The 20075-nt window shown below is 37.0% G+C and overlaps 1 protein-coding gene across 4 annotated transcripts in view; it reads right to left on the bottom strand.

Moving 5' to 3' along the window:
* The window catches only part of LOC139979372 (cAMP-dependent protein kinase catalytic subunit alpha), a 107994-nt gene that overhangs the window by 8460 nt on the left and 79459 nt on the right, over positions 1–20075 (bottom strand). For all 4 annotated transcript variants that reach the window (XM_071990111.1, XM_071990101.1, XM_071990120.1 and 1 more), the window contains 5 exons: positions 13300–13382; positions 8670–8796; positions 6221–6316; positions 4166–4288; positions 1109–1273 (listed from right to left, as the gene is read on the bottom strand). In XM_071990111.1, coding sequence (XP_071846212.1) covers positions 1109–1273; positions 4166–4288; positions 6221–6316; positions 8670–8796; positions 13300–13382 — 594 coding nt within the window. The remainder of the gene's footprint in view (positions 1–1108; positions 1274–4165; positions 4289–6220; positions 6317–8669; positions 8797–13299; positions 13383–20075) is intronic.

A 20075-nucleotide genomic window follows, 5' to 3' on the forward strand; every position in this document is an offset into this window, starting at 1 on the left:
GATCCTTCAATCCATGTTGGGTCGATGGATTAATTTCCTGTTTAGCAACAGTAGCAGTATTGCAGAGTTATCTCTCCCTTGCACTTTTACAAAACTATGCTGGGATTTACCTTCAGCAGTCATGAGAGGTGGATAGTCTTTCATCCATATGTGGAAAGCATTGGATAAACGGTCTGCATAGACCAACAGTATACCTCATATGGAACAATTTAAACCTATTAAAAAGCTCTGTATTTTAAAAAGTAAAATTCGTAGTCATTTCAAGTTTCAAAATGACTTTAAATAGTAAGTTTTATTAGCTTTATAAGTCTTATTAAATTTTACAAGTTTTATTAGTACTTTGTACATGCCCACCTCGGACACTATCTGTACTGTCAGCCAACTTGCGATCCCAATGCTAGTTTTACCGACAGGAATAAATCACTCTAACCTCAGAATCAGCAACATTACTGACTCCTGTCCTACATGCCCTCCGACCACACCTCCCCCCTCCCCCATTCCATCGCCTACCCCTCCTCATGGCCCTACTATGCTAACCTGTCAAAAAGGTCTCTATCTGAATAACTTTTCTTCTGTCCCCTCCTCCGTCTCCCCTTGTCCCCCCCCCCCATAACTCCTCTTCTCATAGCTCTCTTCCACCCTTTTTTCTCCACACCTTTCTGTCTTTGTCCTTCTCCAGTTTATTCCCTACCCCCTTCCCTTAATCCTCTCTTTGTCCCTCTACTGTTTATCTCCTACCTCTCCTCTTTCCATGTTGGTTTCTTTCTTTCCTCTCTCCATCCCTTATCTACTAATCCCCTTACATCTATCTCTTTGTGCTCATTAACCTGTCTGTATTCTGTGCGTGTTTTTGTCCCTTCTGTTACTGTTACTTGTCATATATGCCTTTGAAGAAGATCCTGCTAGGATCGAAACGTCAGGCCAACTTACTTTTACACAATCTTTTATTTGTAACAGAACAGACATTAACAGCTTCAGTGATTACTTAAAGAAGCTTTTGTCGTACTAGACGCTGCTGTAGTACGGCCCAAGTAAAATCTAAGTTACAAATGTGACTAACCGTGACTATTAAGTATTCTCATTATGCGAGCAAATTGAAACCACGTACCTTCTTCTGGTATATTGCAATCCAGTCTGTGGTGTTGAACCATTTGTGAATCTTGATGTCGTTGACGGCATTTTTCAAGTTGCCAAACCTCTTAGTCAAGTCCACTTGCAGTAGATTCCGTAAAATATCTCGCAGATCCTGGCTGAAGTGGGAGGGAAATCGAACCTTCAAAGGACAGAGAGAAAAGATTAAAATTAGGCTCTAAAGACACTTGTGCCAGAATTAATTTTCTTTTTTTCCACAATGGGTAAGAATTCAATAAAAATTTCTAGCAATGTGGCATGCAACAATTCTATATCTGTTCATCTTTCTATACTAAAGCATGGTGCATACAGTACAGGGTATGGGATGGCAAAGACGTAGCACAACAGGTACAGAACTGAATATTTCAACTTTTACCAATGTTTCCTTCATTTATTGAAATTCAGATCTAAACGTGGTTGATTAATAAAGTACACGCACTAATATTCCATCAAAGAGGCAACTTCTTTTTCATTGTGGAATCAAATTTCCTTTCATAACAATTGCCCCAGACAGTTCACCTTGAAAACCTTGGAAACTCCAAACTTTCCAATTTTGTATATTTTAACATCACCCTCTCCCTTTAATAATAATAATAATAATAATAATACACAGTTCTTATAAAGCGCAAATACACACTTAAGTCTCAGTGCGCTGATTATTATTAACCCCTGGTCATTGGTAACTTGTCACACCCACACACCAAAGTGTGCACAATTCAATCAATCTCTCCTGGGGCACCACAGTGCACCACAACCACGTGTCCCCCGGGGGACTTCCCATAGGGTGCAGCCACAAACCGGCGCACGCAACTATATTTACAAGTTACCTCGCAGGTCCCCATTTATACACCTGGGTGAAGAGAGGCAATGGAGATAAAGCGCCTTGCCCAAGGACACAACGCAATGATCTGGCCAGGGCTCGAACCTGTAATCCTTAGATCACAAGTCCACTGCCTTAACCACTTGACCACAACGCCCTCCTATAATACCTGTCTCTTTGCAACCATGGCACTCTCACCAAGACAAGGGAAAACCTGATTAGTAACACTCTAACGGAAATCCTGTTTAGACCTCAAAATTCAGGCTATTCAGGCTATCCAGTGGATTTTGCTGTTTGCCAGTAGACATAAAATGCACTGGCATTTTTCTGCCAGTATAGAGACAAAGTTGCTCTTGTATTAATTCAGGTATTATAAAATGCTGGTGGGAATTTGTTTTGTTTTGGGGGGTAGTAGATATTTTTTATACACTGGCATTTTTTAGCCAGTGGATAAAATTTTAAAATTCAAGGTCTGCAGATGGTCACCAATGAACAAGAAAATTTAACAGTAATGAAATTACATTAGAAGTCACATATCTGACTGAGGGTGTTCAGTGCTAAATAGGTTACAGATTATTCCAGGCACGGTAGAATGAGAGTGCTAAGATTATGAGACAGGGAAGGCAGAAAGCAAAAAGTCAAATTATTCAGAGTTGTAATACATATCCATTCATACATCGGAAACTTATATATATTCAAACACTTGCCCATGTTTAATCAGTGTCTGTCTGTTTGTTTCTGATTGTGATTAGCGATTACGTTGAGAAACCTCTCTGTGGGTTGTGATTAGCGATTACGTTGAGAAACCTCTCTGTGGGTTGTGATTACCGATTACGTTGAGAAACCTCTCTGTGGGTTGTGATTACCGATTACGTTGAGAAACCTCTGTGTGGGTTGTGATTAGGGATTACGTTGAGAAACCTCTCTGTGGGTTGTGATTACCGATTACGTTGAGAAACCTCTGTGTGGGTTGTGATTAGGGATTACGTTGAGAAACCTCTCCGTTGGGTATTTCTTTGACATTCTATGTGCCATCATTAATCATGAGAGGATTCTGTAGAAACCTCTGTAGAGACGGACTGTAGCAATGATTCTTAAGAAACCGGGACGACCGAACAAACGTAAAATGGAGCCTTTGATGGAGTAGGGCTTTGGCAGCAGCGCTCTTTAATAGCATTTAATCTCATCACGTTTATGGCCCCGCAGTCATATGTTCGTAGCAACGTTAGAGCCCATTGAAGACTGCTGAATCGATATAAAACGTGCTCTTTGATCCAATAAAAACGCTTGCAGCCTCGGGCACAAACTGTTAAAATTGTTAATGGTTTCTCAACATTGTCGTTAATAATTTGCTTTGTTCGTAGTTTACTCATATGTAACGTATAAAAGAGTGCTCTTCTCACCCCCCCCCCCCCCATTTTGACATGGGGCTTTTTTTAATAAGTTCTCTGTCATATTATGGATTTAGCATAATTTGAGGTTTGCCTATGATGCCGTAGTAGTATCACCCAACAACTTCATCAACGCAGTCGCAAAAATACCAAATCACTCTGTAGTCGACTAGACCTCTATGAAGGTTGGCCAATTTACTGCTAGTCAATAAGACAAAGGGAAGTGAAATAATGTGACAATACTTAGATCTCTTCCTGTATCTTTACAACTCATCATAAAATGACCACAGGACACACTTCACAGTCGACTAAGAGGTTAACATGTAAATATCAGCAAGTTACGACTTCAAAGAGATGTAAAGGAATCAAAACATGGGAACCACAGAGAACTATACATGTTATGCTATTCAAAGAGATACTCTCTCTTACTCTCTCTAACTCTCTGTAACTCTCTCAAACTCTCTCTTAACCAGTAAATAGAAAAATCTCCATTTCGAGGTAACCGTAAAGAGACAAATTCCGATTGGTAAGTATTCACTCGAAACTAACGATCTAGACACTTTGGATGGTAGAGAGAGAAGGAAGGGCGGTGATCGGTGGAGCTGGTCATAAAGGGGGCACATTGTTAAAAGGTTACCAGGACATTCTAGGCATGGTATAACGAGGGTGCTAAGGTTGTTGGGGAAATCAAAACATGGGTACCACCGAGAACTATTCATGATTCTTCAATGCATCAATCCAAGTTGTGAGATGGAGAGTATTCATACAACTCTCCAAACATTTTTTGATAGAATCCAAATAAAATGGTGGCATTTCATCTTACCTTTCCTGAGACAATCTTCTCATAGATCTGAATGGGTTGATCAGCAAAGAATGGAGGGTAGCCAGCTGCCATTTCATAGATGAGGACTCCTAGAGCCCACCAATCAACGGCCTTGTTGTAACCCTGGTAGACAAAAGATAGAAGAAATTAAAAGTTCAATCAGGAAGGATTCAGGATTTATTCTTTCTCAGTTTGTAACACAATACAAAGATCTTCCCCGAGAGCCCGAAAATAAAAAGAAGGGTTTCTCTAACAGCTTTCGAATCTTGAGAGGGTCTGACATTTTGATCATGAGTGGAACCTTGTTCAGAGGTAGACAGAAACCCAAATAGAACACGTGTGGTACTTACTACCTATGAATATTCATAGATTAGAAACCACAAAGTTTATGACATTTACAGCTACTTTATATATTTTCTTGGCAAACTGAATGCAACATGCAGGTTTAAATATTTATAAATCCATCATTATGCCAATTCAGATCCCAGTCTGACTTCATCTGTTTGCTATTTATTATATTTCTTCTTCTTTTCCTTCTTCTTCGCCTTCTTATTCTTCTCTATCAGTCCTATTCTGAAAGGTAACCCTAGCATTAGCCTCACACGTTGCTCAATTCCTACCTCTCAATCCCACATCCATTCAAGAAAGAAAAAATAATAAGAGAGGTTGAAAATTCAAATTTGACCCATTGAGGTGTGTAGAAGACTGTGGACTGTCATACAAACTAATTGGATTAAGGCTCTTTAATGAAGCCATTGATGGGGGGTCAGTTCAGTCAGTCTTCAATTCAATTGATAGCTCTCTCTCCCTCTCTTGGGAAATTCGGAAACTTCCTCTCCTGTGCGTTGAGACTTCCATCAATGACTGTTGCATCAAGAGCCCACAAGCCCCGCAAGCCGCAAGCAAGGCTCTGTTTTTAACATTAGGTTTGACAATTAATTGCCAACAGGAGGCTTCTTGTAAGGCAATTTTTTTTTTCCCTTCTCAGTTCTTTTAGGGGACATTCAAACAAGTGTGTGGAGGGATAGCGGAAGTTTACTACCCCGAAGCTTCTTGTGTATGTTGGGGTGGGAGGAGAGGGGGGGGAGAACCTGATATTGTAGGTTTATACAATATTTTGGGGGGAAATTTTAAGTTTTAGCAAACAGATCTCACAATAAAATGTTTTTTTAGATAAGGTCACGTTTGACCACGGTCGCAATCTAGAGTTATCCAAAAGATTAAGTCATCCCAATTTGTGGGATGGAAGATTTTTGCTGTACATAATGAAATAAATCATGCAGTTACTCACTCATTAGATTGTAATATCTATTGTAGATTGATATCTATTTTGATGAAAAACTACTGGAATTATGTTAATATCATCCACGAAGATCTTTTTGTTAAGATCTTTAAATTAACTTCACCCGAATGACCTGAAAAATTAATTGATTTATCATCAAGATGCTTAAAAACAGTCAGAGAGAAAGAAGCCCTCTCATTAACTTGGGTAATACAAACGTACAGCATACTGCCAAATGGCCATTTTGAGAGTAACAACCCCACAAAAACTATGACACTGATATTGTGTTGAACAGGAAGGCTTCCACCGATTGTCAAAAATGATATCCTTTATGAATGTTTATATATAATAATATCTTTGGTAGTTTTCATTGTACAATGAATTATATTTAATACCATGATTATTTGATTATATGTATTGAATTCTTGACCTTATTTTCATTTGGTAGTTTTCATTGTACATTGAATTATATTTAATACCATGATTATTTGATTATATGTATTGAATTCTTGTTGAAAATGTACTTATCTTTTGTGTTGGAAATAAACAGTTTCATTGTCATTGTCATATAATAATATCATCTCATATTTCACATTATCTTATAAAATTATTTGAAATGACTAAACTCCAAATATATCTTGACCCCAACAGAGATTTCGTCCACCTAATAACAGACAACGGTTATTCTCGTCTACCTATTTCACTTTGGTCATATCCAACAGTGTTCATGGAAGTATAAAAACCGACTTTTCGTCCCTTCTTCCGAGACTCACCTTGCTAAGAATAATTTCAGGTGCCAGGTATTCGGGTGTACCACATAAAGTCCATGTCCTTCCTTTGACTCGCTTTGCAAAACCAAAATCTGTTACCTGAATAAATCAAAGATGGATGTGAGGAGGGAAAAGAAAAACTGTTAGAATGCAGCCTTCCTGAAGGTCCACGGGCCTGATTATTTGTCAGAGTTCAACCTTTTGTGGCTTGCCAGGGAATAATCTATCAGGCATACACAAGTTGCTATACAAGTACAAAGATGTATGGCAGACTTTGCTCAAAGAAACCATAGAATTGTTTTATAAGCGACAAAGTTTCAGAGCCTCCAAAAACTGCTATTCAAAATTGGAAAACTAAATGATTCCCTGTTTGCTAATGCCTCACGTCTTGGGTTTTATTTATTTTGTTTCCTGTGGTCGCTGTAACGATGTTGACAAAATACATAATGGATTCTGCTTTTCCATTGGAATAGAAGACCAGCTTTATGGAAGGATCTTTGACAAGCGAGACCTGAATAATTAACCTGCTATTGTATACCGTACAGTACAATACAATACAAAGGGGCCATTAAAACTACCACAAAAATGCAACATTTTTGCGGCTTTATTTGTGCCTAAAGATTTAGTATTTCATGGAAAATAAACTTTGAAAACCTCAAACCTTCTACATAGAGGGGGAAATATAAATGATATGATGTAATACATAAACTACATACTTTAACGTATGGTTTCATAGCTACCAGATTTTTGGATGTATGTATTGTATGTATGTATGTATATATTTTAGATCCTCCTGCAAGCAACACTTTTTGGCAAAAGTAATCATTTTTCTCGTGTGAAAGACAAAAGTTTATGTTGATGACTAATATCAGGGAACTGATGATTGGGCCTCAAGCTCCCTCAAGCTTTGCAAATTTCAAGCGTTCTGTTCCCTGGCTTGGAGAGGTACGCAAAGAGAAGACGACCAATCAATGACAAACAAATGACCTGACCTATAAGGATGAACATTGTCTTGATCAGTTTACAAAAAAAACTCCCTCCTCTTCAGATGTCAAAGACTTTCTTGTGATATATAATCATATCAATCTTTCCCAAAATTTCATGTGGATTAAATGCCTCACTGCTAGTGCCCTTCACCCCCACCCCCCCCTGCTCCCCTCCCATTTCCCTCCCATTGTTGACATCTTTAAATTGGAGTTATTCTTGTTCATGTATTCTGTGTATTCCCATTGCTAGTTTTCGAGAATGTTTTGCTTGGGTTTATAGCGGTTTCTCCTTCATTTCTCTGCCGTAGTTTTCTTTGTTAGCCTAAGCTACATACGTTGTGTAGTTAGCATAGGCCACGTGTTAGTACTCTCCTATGTAAGGCTCTTGCTTTTAGTTTATTTGACGCACGTCGTCAGGTTCGCTGCTGTAAGCTCTGACTCAGGTTGTTTCTCAATAGTTAGGATTCCTCTCCCTTTCAGTTACAACCATTCGTATTTGCCTTAATTTAGGGGTTCCTCCCCCTCCCCCCCCCCCCCCCGAGAAGGTTGGAACAAAGCCCAGGTGGTGTGGTCACATCTTGACCGAGACATGACCTACAGAATCAATTCTGATGGGGATTTCGGCATCCGACTTGCGTCAGAAAATATGACTAAGTCAATTGAAAATATGCTGATTTAACCTAACAGTGCAAAATGTCTATACATAATGACTGAATCTCTGTACTGTATGCCTTTAATGCTGGCACTGTAGATATGGTTTATAATAAAAACTATTGGTGTGTATTACCCTGGACAGAGATCAGATGATTCAAAATTTAATACTGCTACAGATCATCTGATACAAAGAAGTCAATATGTAGTTAACTTGAGGTCATAAAAGAGGCCACACTCCTCAACAGTGTAAAATATACATCATAGGCCATGTTTACATATTAACTGATCAGATATGACCCTGTGCTCAGTATCAGATTCCAAGTTGTAAACACAGAACAGGAACTCTTCTGTACATAAAAAAAACGTAAACATTTTTTTTCTTTTTTACTGGGGAAAAGTATTTGTACATGATATTGACATATTGTTGAGTTATGCATCTTTAAGACACTGGGTCAAACAGCAAAAGGAGAAGTAGCTGCAAAATCACTCCCCCCCCCCTCCAACTCCAACCCCCTCTCAAACCCCCTGCCCAAGCAAAGCTGAATAAATATCAAACAATAGAGATTATCTCTACACACCAGCAATGTCTACTGTGAGACACTGTGGAGCACAATAATTTGCTAAGCGAATGCTGCTGCCCCCGCCCCCTCCTCCCCCTCAATGTTCCACTTTTGACACCATGCACTATACTGAATTTGGGTGTTATCATGAAAAATTATTTCTTTCATGAGTTATCTACGTCTGTTCATTAGGACTTCCCTTTTATTAATGTGATCATATTGACCAAACCATTACAGAGGTCAAATACTCACTGAAATGTATCCTTGTCTGTCTATGAGGAGGTTTTCTGGCTTCAAGTCTCTATATATAAGGTCCAGGTGGTGAAGATACTCAAAAGCAAGCACAATCTGGGCTGCATAGAATCTAGCATGGGGCTCGCTGTTGAATACAAAAAGAAGGAAGAAAGAAGAAAACGAGAAAAGTTTAGATATGAACGTCAAATGTCTGGTAAAATCAGCAAACCTTGGAGAAAAAAAATTGTCTCAAGTGCTTTCTTTAGTCTAGTCTCAAAATTATTCCAAGACACGTACTGGGAACATTCACCGCTCTACGGGAGAAGAGGCTTAGACTCAAGGACGAGTGACTGTTGCTATGGAGATTTGGGCCACTAGACAAGTTTGGTCAATATTCCCTATACACCTAGTCATACGATATTCTTCTAAGTGACGCAATCCTCCCCAAACCAAGTTCTTTTTTTTCTTTGGTCAGATGACAAATCACTTACTTCTCAAATCACAAATTTAAACTAAAAGGCATGACTGTATAAAGATACTTGAAGGGAACCATGGATGTCTCTATGGAGGTATATATACAAAAATTATCTATGGAAAATTAAAATATTTGCAAAATTATATACATGCAAAATTATTTATATGCAAAAATGATACCAGCGGCGTCTTGGTAGAATGTTATTTAATGAAATATATGATAACTATTGTGAACAAGGTCACTTAAATAAAACTTAAAATTTCTGGAAAATAGCAAGCTGTCAAAAATAAATTTATCAACAGCTGAAGAGTTTATTCTCAACATTTATCAAAAAAATAAAATAAAAACAATCATACAAAAAAAATGAATATGAACTACTGTATATCTCATATTTTACTCTTTCTGTATTTCGGTAACCCTCTGCCTCTCCCCGCACCCCCCCCCACCCCCGGTCTGGTTCTAACCTCAGTATATTTCACTGACTGTATGACTGTTTTTCTTCCCTGATTAAAAATGAGCTTCAGAGATATAATGCTAAATTGTGGCCAAAATCCTGTGATTTATGTCTATAATATCAGTGAGAGTGAATTGGAGTACAAACTGCAACAGTTGAAGTGTGTCAATTTCTTAAACAAAAATTAAACAAACACATTAATATGCTGTCTTCATGTACTGACGTAAAAGAAAAAAATACTGCATGACGAAAGGCTTCGGGAGAGAGAGAAAGAGAGAGAAAACCTATCCATTATCGACAGATGCTGCACGAGGGAATTAATTCTTTGAGAACGTTAAGACTCTATACATAAACAGTACAGTATGCAACATGTACTACTGTGTGTGTGAAAAACGGATACCTCCAGAATACACAAAATGTCAGAAAGTCCATAATAAATCAAATCTTCGACAGTATCTAGTGTCTGACTAATAATCAGTTGAACAAATGGAACTGGGTCAATTGTGCGGCGCTGGAATCGTACAATAATTGACAAATCATCCATTTTGAAAAGTTGATTGTTGGAGGCTTGAAGAATTTTTGTAGAAATTTCTGCAATAACAATGTCAGCATTTATATGAAGCTGGCACAGTATTAGTACTTGCAATGTGGCATGTAGCATGCCACATGTATGTGCAAGTACACACATTAATCGCCAATAAACATCATTAAAATCCCTTAACTTATCAGGTTTGGTTATTTAAGGATGACGATACTTACCTGTCTCCTACACATATATGCACTCCCATCTATACCTAAACTATATTAACAACTGGTATCATTCTTGAAAAGCTTCATCCCAATGACCCACCCTCTCCAATCATCACCCTCTTCACACTTAACCGCTAATAAATATCATTAAAATCCCCAAACTTACTGATTTGGTTATTTAAGAATGACGATACTAATACCTGTCTCCTACACATATATGCACTCCCATCTTTACTTAAACTATATTAACATCTGGTATCATTCAGAGGGCTAGGCAGTATTTAGAAACATGAATGTGAGTCACAAATTTAAATTTTTGTTCATACTAATTATCTGTTTGATCCCCAATCTGATAATCAACACTGAATGTGTGTTCAAGTTACGGGGCAGGGGATGGGGGGGGGGGGGGCAGTAATAGATTGGGATGATTTCCAAATTCAGAATCTTGTTAGCATTCAATCAACTAGATTTAATGGTGTTGTTGCCTGGTTTCCCTTGTTTAATTCTCTTATGGAGATTTGGAAGTATTCTGAACTGTTCCTTTAAATCTGAAAATGCTAAGGAAGAGCCCTCTGACATCAATAATCGAAGAGATGGTTAATTGAAAGTAATAATCCCTTTCATAAGCCCCCAAATCAAGTTATTTCTGTCTTTATCACATATTTATATGTATGAATTAATACCTAGTAGTTGAGTTTCAAAATTTTGTGCTCAAGGCTGAATTTAGTAAATATATATCTTAATATTATTTCAAGTTAGTTTAATAATCATGTATGTCAGTCAATAAATGTATACTGAAAAAAAAAAATTGTTTTTAACTTTTTATGCAGTTAAAGGAAGACTGCATCAATCAAAACATCAAAACATGTTTTAAAAAAATTGCAAACAGGAAGAGTCATTAAATTGGAGAGCAAGGGGTGCAGTATTTAGTAATTTATAACATGATGCCAACATTTGTCCAGTTGTTTACAAGAAACTCTACTGTAGTACGTAGCCTATGGAGATTAATTGCTCATTAAATTTGTTTACTCCTGCAATTTAAAAGGATTGGCGATGCTTTCACTAATTGTCATAACTTGTTAAGCTCTCAACCTCATGCAGTCTCATATTAACAACAGATAAAGAAGTATCCCTAACCAAACTGTAGTATCTAAGTAAACAGATTCCTTCGTAATGTAAGGAGGTATCTCTCATATCAAAATCAGGTACTGTATGAGAGTAGAAATGCCAGTTACAATCTTTAATAAAGATGATAAAACAAACTTCAACAATTCTGAGACATTTTTTGTCCTAAATGGATCCCACAAGGATTTTATGATCCGTAAAAATTTTCATCATCTCATCCTCATGACCATCACCATCGTCGTCGCTGCTATTTATCGTTCACAAATTTGCTAGAGAAAAATTCAAATCAGCTGCAGAGAATGACAGTAATTCTTTGATAAGAACTGGCCATCACCAACAAATTTATTGTCTAAAGGGTACAGAGTACAGATGCGGAGACATGAGGACTTCATCCTAAGTCTGCATCCTTCCTCCTCTTCTTCTTTTTATCATCATCTAGCATTCATTTCATCTCTCGATACATCCCTCTCCTCCGCAATCAATCAAAAAATATTTCCAAAGAAATGTTGGGACACATGTGTGGGTAATTGCGAGAGACAGAAAGACGACACACGGCAGTACAGCAACGACCAAAATAGAAACAGGCGAGGCAGTCGTAGCTGGTTTCCTGAAATGCTGAAATGCTTCAGTGACTTGTTATGTCCCAGGTAACCAAAAAAATACTCATAATAATAATAAGGAAGGCTGCTATAATTACACTGACATGTGATAAGAGAACACATTGTTCTAATCTGAGACACAGAGAGTTATACTCACTGCCATATGGTTTAATATATATCTGAGTCTGTACAGACTTGACAGGTGACTAAAAAAGAGACTCTGGCTTTAACATTAGATGCACACGGAGCCCTGATATATATAGCATGATCGATACACACATGAATGACCACACAGAGATAATAAGAAATTAAACTAGGCGTACAAAATAATAACATCGATTGACATGGGATTTACAATGTATGCTCTTATGCAGGGAGATACTGCATAATTCAACAAAACTAATGTTAGTACTCGAAATAAAAGTACATTATCTTTAAATAAAAGTACATTATCTTTAAATAAAAGTACATTATCTTTAAATAAAAGTACATTATCTTTAAATAAAAGTACATTATCTTTTCCCTTTCTCTTTCCCTGTCTCTGTTCAATGAATGTTCTTAGTATGAAGCTGGCACAGTATTAGTACTTTCAATGTGGCATGTAGCAATGCATGCCACATATGTGAAAATACCCAAATTAACCCTCAAGTTTTTACCTCAAACTTTTACAGTCTGTTCCAGGTAGAAAAATTCCAAAAGCTTACCTGGTTCGGCTATTTACCAACGGCCAACTTAACCTACCTGTCTGCTCACAGCACCTGCACTCTAGCATTATTGTGTCCTAGGGATATCTGGTTACTGTCTAGACACGGCTGAGTGAGAGTGAATGCAGCTTGTGCGAGGAGACAGGGAAGCCAGGAGGAGTGAGTTAATAACCAGCTACTTTTAAATGTATGCATGGGCACAGCATGGATTTGAAAAATCACAACTCGGAGGTAATTTAGAGTTGAATGGATAAGTTTGCTCTTCTAGACAGTTTGGGGTGCATGGTGAGAGTTATATAGCAGGAGGCAGTTTGATCTGAGGTGACCAGTTACAATGGGAGGAGATTGCTGAAAGGGTTAGCAGTTCAAGCTAGACATGGTAAAATGCTCTGGTGGTGGTCAGTGAAGCAGTAAAGTATAAAGACTCCTGCTTATCCCTCCTCCTCCCACTTCCCATCTCTTGCATGGGCACTTTCCCATCTCTCTACTATCCCACAATGAAAATAAATGATGACACCATCAAAATGCTCAAATTTCTTACCTAAACCTTCCAATTCTTCTTAAATGTGAAAACATTTCACCGCCTTCGATGAACTCCAGCACCATGTATAGATTTGAATTGTCCTGAAAAGAAACAAAGTCACATCCATATTAATTGGTAGGCAGATTTTGTACTCGTGAATGTGGTACGGCTAGCATGTACAAGAGATATGTGGAAGTGTGAGTGACATTTTGCAAAAGTCTACCAGACGAATGATGATAACTGTTAAAAAATGAGGGATCAAGAGTTCATCAGTTGTGTGGAGACAGAGGAAATAGCAAAAGAGATAAAGCAAAAAAAAAAAAAAAATAACAGACACTACAATGTTCTTTGCAGAAGCATTGCTTCAGGCCTTCCCTTCATCCTCTCAATCTAACTTTTCTGTTAATAATTGCAGGGACAGTTCTAAATTTAGGAAAGTGTCTGTTTGAGGTACCGTATTTAGTCGCACATTCGATCTTTGAAAGAGCAAAAACAAGTCCGGTACTGAACTGTAGCTTACCCTTTGTTAGTAATTGTCCTAACAAATAAATCATTCTTTGCTAGGTCTGGTAAATTTCTGTTTTTCATCATTTTATTAATCGCTTTCGTGGCATGCTCTCAAAAATAAAGAGGTATGAACGATCAAACTACATAACATCATACGACTGTATTAGATGGTGCTATAGAGAGCTCTGTAAATAGCTGCTCTATTCATACTGTCCCAGTGATTCGATCAATCCAGACAGACCTTAGGATTGGCAAATATCAATATAAGATCAAAGATCAGAATACATATTTCCTGTGACATTATATATAAAACCATACTGTGTATAGAACTGTAGACTTATACTTCCTGTTTAACAGCTATAACTAATCTCTACAATCACTGGGCAACTGTGAAGTCTTTAACAAACATACCATATATACTGCATATTAATACTGTCCCATACCAAGCATTATATTTCAACCATGTACCAACTTCATTGTAGTGTTTGCAAAGAGACCTTCTCCAACAACACAAATGGATGAGCCATATTTGTTTCCCCTCCTTTTCTCCATGACCTCCCCCTCCCCCCTCCCCTCCCCCCACACTAAAAAAATATAAGCAGGATTAAATTAGTTTGTTGCATTGGTATCAGAACCTATTGAACCCACAAATAGCCAGTTGCTTTTTAAAACAGTTTGTCATCTGGGGGTGGATTAGACTACCGGTACACTGCCGGCGAGATGCTGTTCCACCTCTGGTTCCCAGCTGCCAGCCTGAGGTGTCTACGGAAATGTGTGCTCTGTAGTTCTCATTGTCCTCGACTTGATTAGCCTAATTACGAACCGAATGCACCAGCATACATGCACAGCAATAACAATCATAACAAACATGCAGAGAAACAATGGAAGGGTTGGATACTTGAGTGTATGTCGATATTAAGAGGATGTGATGGAACATGTCATACTGACACTATGTCCGGACTGAACGTACTATTTCAGTCCTGAGAGGCAAACCATAATTATACAGAACAGTACACGATATTTTTAGTAACAAGGATACACCTACAGTCTTTCCTGTTTTGACCTAACACTGAATCTATTCATGAAAACATTCAGATGCTCCACCCAATATATATTATATAATTAAAAAATAAATCTACTCAGCCGATACATTAACCATAACAGTCAGTATACTGTACATACTGTATGTATGTCAAAAAGGATTAATACAGTAGTATATACAACACAAATTAAGCTGTTTTACCTGTCCACTTCAGTCAATTACACTTTCACAGAGACAATATTGACATATAAGGAAACAATATTTTGAAAATGCATTCACCAAAATTACAATCTTAATTTGACATGTATGTATAAAAAAAAAAAAAATTTGTTAAATAATCCTTTCTAAATTGCTAATCATATCTGTGGGTCCACAATGAAATATGCTAATAACAAATTCCATGTGGATACTAACGTTTAACAGTAAACGTTTTCCTCGGCAAGAGGCTTTAAAATAAAGATTCTTCCTCGATCTGCATACAAGCAGACTTGTAAGCCAAATGTCTCCAACGGTGCACTTGATCTAAAATATTTGTTAGTCAATGTCACATACTGTTTGTTGTTGATATCACCTGTCACAGCAATGACAGCCATGCTAAATTTAGAGCAAGCTCTGAACTGTCATCAAAGGAAGACAGGAGAGTGCCTACCAGTCTTGGTGGCTCCCACCTACCAGCAATGTAATTTACACGGTCTATCATAAGATGATGTACACAGAATTGATTTATACCACTGAAGTTCAATTTAAAGAAGTTTGCTTTGTTTCGGTCGGTCAGTTGGTTTTGGTTAAAAAAATTCCCATCATTCGCAAGATAACTCATACCAATGCAGTTCCTTAAAGCTTGAATGATTAACTTTTACTTTCTGATAATGGATAACAAGTTGATGATTTGAATTTGCATACATGCATGCATTGCATATGATTATCTAAAAGTACTGTAAATTTACTAAAGTATGAAAAAGTACTGTATGCAAGTCATAAAACTTTGAAAATCACATGGAAAATATTTGCTCATTAATCTTCATGAGGGGAATAAGAATACTTAAGGTGTCTTTAGGTGGAACACTTTTATTACTGATTTGGGTATAAATTAAATTTCATATTCAATATTAGTGTAACTGGCAAATTGAGCAAAAATGGTTGACTAGAAACAACAATTTTGCTTTATAAAGCAATCGGTCCTCAACGTTAATGCCAAACTTAAAAACAATATTACTAAAAATAACTTTGTCATAAATCAGACTAAATGACATCAAATTCTAATATTTGTACCAAATGATCATTTGCAATGTTGATATGCCAATTAATCAAAGCAAATGATAACAATCCAGACACTCTTCAGGAAGCATTAATTTAATGATTCACATACTTTTTTCTCATTAAATATTTATAAACCATATCATGCAGCACATAAAATTCAAGAATTCTCAAATATCTATGACTTTCTTTGTTTTTGTTTTTTCTTTGAAATAAAATTAATGTCGACAAGTCGAATAATGAACTGTTATACTGTAGGAGGGACTTTAGTGTGGAATTAGTATTGAGTATCGACCGAAGTTAACAACTTGAAGTTGGGTGTACCGAGTACTGTGCGTGTCACACAAGCAGGCCATTTCTTTGCTGTAGTATGTTAAAGTCAGCACATGTACTGATTCTGCAACTATGACAATGTATGTTTTTAGACATATTAGACATCTTAATTTTAAAGCTCAATTCAGGATATGATCCAACATTGATAAATTAAATGTTCTTGGAATCTGCTTATCTTTATTTTCGTTTGCTAAGAAGCAGTATCAGTATATGGTTCGTTTCCAAGGTCTCATTTGTTTATTTGATGAGAAAATTATCTACAGCGATTCTTATTTTTCTCCTATAACCACCCCAACAAATGAATCAATATATGAAAGAGCAAAGATTAACAAGTATGACCTTTCAACCTGGGTTTTGTTCATGTTTGTGTACCTATATGCCATTGCCATGGGGGGGGGAGGGTGATATTTGTCACTGGTATAGATTGAGTGCTATCTGCAGTACATATAATGACATAGAGGTCGGTATATACTGTACCTTAATGAATTTGTGCATGTAGATTACAGCCTCTATGTAGTAACTGAATACAAACCTTTCAGAGCAGTGTTATCATTGATGACCTAATAAAAATTGAACATTGCTAAGAAGAATAAAGATTAATAACTGCAACTTAAAACTATCAACTTCATTCTGTCGATCCCCAATTAAATTAAAAGGAAAAGAATCACTCCCTATTTTCAAGACCTTTTAAAGTCATAAGTCAACTTTTATCAAAATTATAGAAGTGATGAACAAGCTTCAAAAGAATGAAAATCTGTTGAATACAGTGACCGACCTCATGCCAGGAACCAACTATGCTATCAACGGAGCTGTGCAGGTTCTATTTTAGAAAATTTAAGATCCTGCAGATTGACAATTCTTGTTGGGGTATGTTTTTTGTTTTTATCTTTTCTTTTGCTGGCAAGTTTTAATTCGACTCAATGATCAATCATCTTCCATTTCACAGAGACTGTAAACATCTGCCAATAATTTAAGCAGTTGATCACATCCCCTTCAACAGCTTATTTCATTCTAGATACCATCATCTTAACATTCTCCACATTGAACATTTGTCTAGTCTATGTCTCCCTGTGTAATGTCATGTCAAACATAACCTTCTACTTCTCTTTGAAAAAAAGCACACAGCACAATGATAGCTTGCCATTATCACTCTGTTGTTCTTCTTCCCTTTGCTCCCTCTCCATCCAGATACAAGTTCTTGGAATGTTGCATTTAAATCCATTCAAACCCAGCAGGCCTCTGCTATTCAAGTTCTCCTGTACTGAACTGAAGGATATAATAATGGCAACAGAGAGAGAGAGACACACAATGGCAGATGCACACAGCAAACTCTCAGCTCCCAGTGACAGTGTGTGAGGAGGATAAACTGATTAAACCACAAGGGCATATTGATCCTACAATAAGCTAATCAACACAATAGTGGGTACAGGTTTCACACACAGTTATGCATGCTGCTGTACTGGGTATATATTCATCTAGCACTGTGGCTGTCTGGCTGGCTGAGCTTCTGCATCATATATATGTGCATATATACATGTACACATACTACACACATGTACATGTACATGGTACGTGTACATACATACATTCATTAACACAAATGCATACACACATGCATACACACCAATACATACATACATTTCACCAGTGTGACAAATGTCAAAAATTTAGGTATTTGAGAGCGCAATAAAAAAGTCAATAATCGCGAATAAGTAAAAAGTGGTAAAAAGCTGAAAAGGGCGCCAGCAGTCCATTTGAGTCCGTCAAGGGGGGAATCCGCCCCCCCCCCCCTGACTGTATGGATGCTCCTCTGCATTTCACTCATACATACATCCACTCATAAATGCATGCATACATACATACACACACATACACACATACATACAATACATTGATTATGATATCTACCGACTGTTAATATTGAGATCCCAAGCAAGTTTGTTCTGCAGTATACAGTATACATGTATATAGCAGCCTAACTGCTATATCTATGGAGGAGGTTGTAATGAAGTTGTCAGAAAACAAACATGAAAGTATACATAATACCTGGTCAAAGATAATTAATTGATGACACAAAATTTCTAATTGGAAAATAAGACAAGAAATTCAGGAATGGTTTCTAAGATTGCAGGAAAATGGAAATGATAATTTATGACCAGAGTTAATAGGTTTATATAGCCCCAAATATTGAGAAGTTAACCTGTTACAGTGCAAATGTGGTTGAAGGACATTCTAGACGTTGACTGGAGATTATATTTGTCGGCTAGGTTCCTGCCTTCGGAGAATTTCAAGTTCCGAGGGATGAATAAGGATATCCAATTTGGCAACTTGGATAGCGCACTGTAAGAGTACTGTTGTAGAAGAACTGCCAAATATTGACTCTCAAAAACAAAAATATTTCAAAGAGACTCTCTGTACATTAGCAGGAACAGAAAATTAAGGGGAGGTGGGTGGGGAGGGGAGTAAGACCCATTACAAATTTCCGATAAAGAATTAATGGCTGTATTGGCAATTAATAAATCTCTATAACCTGTTTGGCATTGCACAGTTTGAGGGTCATCTTAGGTTCCCTCCAAACAGCACTGTAGTACTGTACTGGTCATGCATAAGACTGCAACAATTTCCTAAACATACATTACTTGCTATTAAGTTATCCCCAAATATTCAGAAGGGTCAACTGTAACATTGATAAGTTTCACGTCAACATTGAGGTATCTTCGACATTATCTACCAATATTGAAAATACAACATTTGCAAGAAGCCTGTTGCATCGATGAAAGTAAGATGTTTACTGCATATCTTATAAATAATCATATATCCTACTCTAATAACGTAAAACAACAATAAGAAAAAAATGTTTTTTAATTGCCGGAGAGGATCTGTGAATTTATTCATAGACTTCCAACCCGTCCAACTGAAATCAATAGTCAAATATCCTATAAATTTTGACAGATCTTTTAGATAGCTCCTAGATGGCATGAAATTTCTCTTTAACAGCTCTATATCACTGTGCATGACGTACACCTCTATCATATATACACTGACACGTGATGATGGTTGGATTTGCTTCTCCATGGTGTGTCTATTACAGTATAATGCACATTAGTGTACACACAAAAGCCTACACTACCAGTAGAAATGTAACAGGGATCAGGATGTGTTATCTTATCATGATATAACTGTTTACTTGTATCATATATAGCACATTTCAGATGCCTGCAGACGGTACTATTCAACAGTTGACTTCTATCATAACTCATAATTGTGCTTTACAAACACCTGCTGCATGGACCCAATATAGGGTACACACATTCCAAATCTAAAGATTTTTTTTTTATTATTATTATTATTATTTTATTTTTAAATAAAAAAGAATGTTGCAAACAGCTGACTATGTTATAAATTATTATATCTGCAATGGTAACTACACAAGAGAAGGACATACATACTGTGATTTACTTGCAATGAGGCACAGTAGCAATGATGTTTGAAAGATGCTTTAAAAATGTATACGAAAATAAGAATATTACAAGTTTTTCAAAAGAAATATATAAAACAAGCTGATATTAGGCATACAAACAGCAAGGAACCATGGTTGATCCACATTTAGTTGCATCACACCTCTCTGCCTACTTTGCATGTAAGAATCAGGGCT

The sequence above is a fragment of the Apostichopus japonicus genome, chromosome 2 (genome assembly GCF_037975245.1).
Source record: "Apostichopus japonicus isolate 1M-3 chromosome 2, ASM3797524v1, whole genome shotgun sequence".
Lineage (NCBI taxonomy): Eukaryota > Metazoa > Echinodermata > Holothuroidea > Aspidochirotida > Stichopodidae > Apostichopus > Apostichopus japonicus.